The 6,471-nt window shown below is 32.0% G+C and overlaps 1 protein-coding gene across 1 annotated transcript; it reads right to left on the bottom strand.

The window, feature by feature from the left end:
• Positions 1-2,100: 2,100 nt before the first annotated feature.
• Positions 2,101-4,581, bottom strand: LOC101216746 (glycerophosphodiester phosphodiesterase GDPD1, chloroplastic). Its single transcript, XM_004147953.3, has 7 exons — positions 4,360-4,581; positions 4,088-4,269; positions 3,616-3,675; positions 3,226-3,507; positions 3,031-3,126; positions 2,674-2,870; positions 2,101-2,582 (listed from the first exon to the last, which is right to left on the bottom strand). The coding sequence occupies exons 1-7, from the start codon at positions 4,454-4,456 to the stop codon at positions 2,324-2,326; spliced, it is 1,173 nt and encodes a 390-aa protein (XP_004148001.1). The 5' UTR covers positions 4,457-4,581; the 3' UTR covers positions 2,101-2,323.
• Positions 4,582-6,471: the final 1,890 nt, after the last annotated feature.

The raw sequence follows: 6,471 nt of genomic DNA, 5'->3' as shown, positions 1-6,471 counted from the left end.
ATTTTTTATTCAACTAATTTCAATAAAAACTTGCTTTAAAAAAACTATATAAATTAGACAAATTTATTAGAATTACATAGATTGAATTTAGATGATTGAAAGGATATTTTTTTTTTTCTGAAAAAACAAAAGTACTGTTTTAATGAGTTTTTTTAAAAGACGATTAAGATATCATTTTAGTACACGTACTTACAAATTTATTAGGATTCAATTTGAATGATCGTACTTTCAAATAAATTTCAAATTTAATTTCTGCATTAGTAAATCGATCCAAATCTCATTTTTTTTTTATAAACCTTCGAATTTGTTCTATTTTAATCTATAAATTCAAATCTCATTTTTTCAATAAACCTTCAAATTTGTTCTATTTTAATCTATAAACTTTTCAAAATGAGCATTTTTTTCCAATAAACTTGATTATTACCATCTAAACCTTGAAACTATTTGATTATACGAAGTCATAGTGATTTAAATTATAACCTCCATGGTCTTGACATCATTCACAATACAATAGAATTTACAAACGACCAGTTGAAGGTCATTGCAAAATAGCCGAAGTTGAAGGTCATTGCAAAATAGCCGAATGTACAATGTCAAGCAGAGGACAACTATGGTGGAGACATTGTGAATAATTTTAAAAAATTTGAAGTTTGAAACTTAATTTATAATATGAACGTAAGTAAAAAGCTTTTTTTTTCATTTGAAGTACCATATATATGCATGCAAACAAAAAATAGTAGTAAAAAACAAGATTGAAACTAAATTTATGAAATACACATACTAATTAATAAGATGAAATAAAATTATTTGAAGAAATTTTTTTATTACAAGTACCATATATATACATGAACAAAAAATAGGGAAGAATCTTTATCAAGACTAAATTTATTAAATAAATATTATAATTAGAAATATTTAAGAAAATCATTTAAGAAAAATATGTATTTAGATATACATGTAAAAAAGAAAAATAAAAACTCTGGATATAATAGTGTGCACCCAAATGCAGAGTATAATAACACAAAGTATAATAGTCTACGTCTCAAACACAAACTATTATAATCTTTAAACTATTATAAGTTAGTTGTCCTCCCAAGTGCCCCTAAAAATTCAACTAAAGATCCTAAATCATAATTGGGTAAATTGTTGTCACAAGTTTATAAAAATTAAGATTCTTAAAATATGAATGAAATGTAATTGATTTGATATTAAGAAAATATATTATCAAGCAAAAATGTTTTATCGTATAACCTAAAGGGCTTATTTTGGGGGGTTTTTAAAAATAATATAACAAATTCTAGAATATTTATAGAATAATTTCAAAACGGAAAAAGTTCACATGTCCATAATAGAAAATACTTTAAATTTGATCGTTAAACATTTTTTTTTCAAGATTCTTTATACACAATCGTTACATTTAGGTAATCAAATCTAAACGATCCTAAAAAAAATACCAAAATCTAAACTATCTTTTAAAAAAATAGTTTACATTTAATAGTTTAAATTTGGATAGCCAAATCTAAAAAAAAATTTAGTAGTCAAAACTCAATTATTTTTTTCAAAAAAAATTTATCTTTTACATTTGGTAGATTTGATCTTAAATTTGACTACCCAAATATTTTTTAAAGATTAATTGGTACATGATGATTTACCTATTTTCTAGGACATTTATTTTTCAACATCTCTTATATTTGGTAGACAATCTGAACAATCAATAGTTTGTAAAAAAATTTAAAAAGTAGATTTTTTATAATTAGTACACATTTTCAACCAAATAACTATTTAAAAAAAAATGACAGTAGAAGTAAAGAAAAAAAATGATAAAATGAATGACAAATTTGAAATACTTTGTAACAAATGTATAGCATAACCAACTCTTTAATCTTTTATGCTAATTGTTTTTAAAGTTACCTCCAAAACCTAAAAAGGGGTGTATTAATGAATTTTCTTGATAGTGAGAAAGAATTGTCACACAACACGTTATATTAAACAGAAATTCCTTTTTAACTTCTCAATTGATTTCTTTTCAAATATGTCATCAATATCTTTTTAAATATAATAATGCATAGTATTCTGAATTAAATTGGTGAGAGAGAAAAATCCCAACAACTTGTCAAATCTTTTTTCATATATTTTCTGATATCGTCAAAGATTTCTGAGATTGTCATAAGATTTGTGGCCTGACCATATGGAATGGGCAGAGAGGAGAGATTTTGATTTTATATACAACGTTAATAATATCCCTGAACAAAGCCCCCCATTTACCTAAAAGAAAAATCCCTTGGCCAACTAAGAAAATATGAATTTTGTGTTGTTAGTTATGTTAGAGCTCTATGAGTTGAGGGATGAGCTTCAAAAGGAATGAAAGCTCCCTCTCCGAGAACTGTGGTTTTTTATCCATTTCAACTTCTTCAACCTTCCCTTCTCCCTCCTCCTTCTTCCCTTCTTCTTCTTCTCCCTTCTCGATCGCCTTCGGCTTTATCATCATTTCCTCCATTGCTTCTGTGATTTCTTCCACAAGATCAACTATCACTCCCTCTACTCCCATCAAATGTTGCATGTAAACAGCTTCTGCCACATTACTGCATTTTTAAAACCAACCATTATCAATTAATGGAATTGAAATGGCTGTATTGATTCGAATCAAACATCACAACAGTTCATAATACTTACTTCAATCGTCCGTAGGTTAAGAGGGATAGTTCTGAGTCTCTAATCTTCTTAACAGTCCCTGGATTTCTAAATATTCCTTTCACTTCCGACACTATTCCCTGTAGTCCACCTTCCAGGCAAACTTTCAGAGCTTCCTCTAAAGAATTTCTCCTCACATCATCATACAATTCGGTTCCCCCATTTGTCAAGAAGAATACCTTCATCAAATACCACCCTCATTTATTAGATTATGTCATACAATATGTGATTTCTTTGAATCTTCCTACAAATTACTAGATTTGGGTAAAATGGAAAACCATGTAATTCAGCATCTCAAATAGAAAATCCAGGAAAACCTTTGTTACTCAAAGCGCTTACCGGATATGTCGCTTGTAACTTTCGGACAAGCAATGCTGCATCTGGTTGGAAAGTGGAGAAGATGATGGGTCTCTCTTTGGCATTCTCAAAGACCACCTGTAATGGATTCATAAAACAACATTAACCAAAGCTAAATTTCACTGAGAAATACGATAACAGGGGATATAATATAATCAAAGGAGAGATTCCCCCTACCTGTAATATAGTTTGAAGAACACAAGTAAGATAACCATGATCATAGACTATGTGGTCATCAAACTTTAACTCAATGTTGAACCCTATAGAAGTTTCAACTTTCTGAAAAGCTTCTTCTAAAGTGCAAAGACTATCATCTGCTTCAACATTCCAATTCACAATTTTCCCATCTTTAGTTTTTCTAAGCAAACAATTTCCCTCCTTCTGAGGATCTTGCTGGGGACCGTAATAAAGGAATTCTGAAAGGGTTAACTCTGTGATTCTTTTCTCAAAAACAGTGCCCTGAAATTCAAGATCACAACCAAACATACAAGGTTTAGCAAAAATAGAACATTTAATGGTGTAAACTAGATACAAATACTGAAGAAAATGGATAAAAGATGAGCTTACTTTGTCTACAGAGAGAATAACGTCGTCGTGAAATATAACAGGGCAATTGTCCTTTGTCACCTACAAAAATAACCACAATTCTTTAATCAAAAGCGAAAGAAAAACGAGCATATAATCAGAAGTGCATCGTAATTTGCATACGGAAAGACAGAAGTAAGAGGAATCCAATAGCATAGAGTCGACATTTCAACGGAAGAACGAGGATGAGAATATCAAGGGAAAAAAGAGAAGAAAGAGAAGAAAGAGAAGAAAGAGAAAATGGGTTAAATATGCCCCCACACAAAAGTCCCAAAAAGGCAATTGCAAGTCCAACCCGGCGGAATCGCACCGCATAAAAGACAAAACCAGAAAACTAGCGACAAACACGTAGCGCACAGATTGAGAGCAACTAATGGAAATTGTCACCGGAAAGAAACCCGACGGTCAAATCACGATGAAGACGACACAACAAGAAGGGAGATGAAAACCCAACCTGCACATCGAATTCAACGAAATCAATAGGGAATTTAGCGGCGGCATTAAACGACAAGATCGAATTCTCTTTAATGGCTCTCATTCTCCTATCCGAAGATTGCAACGCATTCATTCCGCTCCCTCTATGCCCAATCACCAAGAATTTCGAGGCTCTAAATGCTTTCTGTCCAAATTCCACACCTACCAGAAAGAAAACATGACTGGATCAACAACAAGAACGCAATAATAAAAAAAAAAAAAAAAAAAAGAAAGAAAGTAGAAGAAAATTACCTTTGGAGAATCGATTAGAGTAAAGGGCCAGAGAGGCATTGGCCGGCACCTGATCGAGGTTAGGAACGTCGGAAACATGGACGGCCTTAAGTGCCATTTTGGAAAAAGAGAGAGAGAAAGAGAGAGGAGGGACGCGGCGGCGGAGAAGGAGAAAATGAGTGGGTTGTATAGGCACAAGGCCTTTGCAATGAGCTTCAACAGTTTTGGCTATGGCGGATGAGAATGGAGAAATGAGGTATTTATGGGGATACAAACAACAAATGCAACGTTCTAAGGAAGCTGGAACTAAACGAATCTTCTTCACGAATATTCCTTCTTCCCCAACCTTTTTTTTTCTTTTTTTCTTTTTTTTAAAAAAATTATATCATTATTATTATATGCTCATTGGATATTCCACGTCCTCTAACCTCCTTCCTTCCTAAATAATTCCATGAAATTTCTTTTTTTATATTCAAATTAGTTTCAACGTCACCTTAGCATAACTATTTTATTTCATTTCATTATTTTGCATTGGATAAAGTTGAATCAACCAACAACTGAAAGCAGTTATTGTGTGTTATTAACTATCTAATCTATTTTTCTTACAAAAAATTAACTGTATAAACTATTTCTATTGGTAACAGCATTATCTAAAATATAAATCCACTCAATTAACTAATGTTATATTGTATCTAAAAAAACCAAAAAAACTAATGTCTTATTGTTCAAACCTAAACTTAGATCTACATACGTTCCTCTTTTTTTTCAAATTGTATCGAATGACCAAAACATTTAGAAAAAAGAACAGCTTATGGTATCATTTTTTTTTGCATATTGCGAATATGACAAAATTAATGATATCATACAGTTATCGTAAGACTATCATATGGTCGTTACTTTTAAATTTGATACTTTTTACAAATTTAAAAAATGTTGTAACATAGGTTCTATTATCACAACTTTTTTTATATTTTTGCAAAAGCCCTAAATAAATAATTAATGTTAAAACTTTTTATATAGGAAAATTGTCACGCCCACCCCAAATGCTACTCCTTGGTACTAGATGGGGGTGTGCACTCATCGCGCATCTCTCCATGAGATAACGTGCTACCTTACTTAGCTTGCTTCTCGTGAAGCCTTTGCCTCAACTTAGACTTTCTTGTTTTAGCGAAAATTTACAACTTTTGAACTTTGCTCCAACGACTAGTACTTTTACCTAACACCACGCAACTTTAACTCCTAGGTGAGAATCCATAAAAATAATAATGGAACATCTTACTAACATAACTACTTCTCTTTATTAACTTAACACTTTTATTAGGTTCATGTGTTTCAAATTACATTCATTTTCTCGCAGAACATAAAACTAAGGTTGACTTCTTGTCCACCTTTTCTCATACACTGCCTAACGTTGCTTTTTGTGGAGAGGTTCTCAGGAGTATAAGAACTCCAATTTTCATCCTTCTCTTTGATTCGCCAACAACTTGACTCAAGGACAATCTTTATTGCTTCCTTTTCCTGGCCCAATTCCTTCACACTAATTGTCTCCATCCCCACAACTGTGACACATCAGATGACATTTCTTGATCGGAGCTGAATCCCTCCATGTTAATGAGCACTGCGCTTATCAACCAATTTCCTAAACACAAGATAGGATGACACGACTTGCACACTGCACAAGTCACACAAGCACTCTTTTTCTTCTCACTTACTTAAGTTCTATTTCTGATTTTCATCCCTTACTTAGCTAACGCCTAACAACCAGGAGAGGAAGAACTTAAAATGTAAGTCAAAGACTTAGTGAGTGATGAGTTTAGGAAACACATTTTTGGGGAATACAACCAATCAAATATAGGTAATATCAATGCCAAATATGCAAGCATATATATATATATATCATCAACTCATCAATTCATAACACAAGCCTTTATCGCATCAAACACAACCACAACCATTATAAATAATTCCATACAATTTGCATCATCATCGAACAATCACTACTCATCATCGGGACCTGAGATTTTCCCCTGGCATGCATGGACCTAGCACACATCTCAACTAGCGTCTCGCAAGTTACTTGAAATTTCCACCAATGTCTTATAAATCATTTCTCGCCTCATTGGCTTGAGAATC

The sequence above is a fragment of the Cucumis sativus genome, chromosome 3 (assembly GCF_000004075.3).
Source record: "Cucumis sativus cultivar 9930 chromosome 3, Cucumber_9930_V3, whole genome shotgun sequence".
Taxonomy (NCBI): Eukaryota; Viridiplantae; Streptophyta; class Magnoliopsida; order Cucurbitales; family Cucurbitaceae; genus Cucumis; species Cucumis sativus.
Note: the sequence above shows the minus strand (reverse complement) of the source record. Positions and strands in the feature narration are given on the sequence as shown.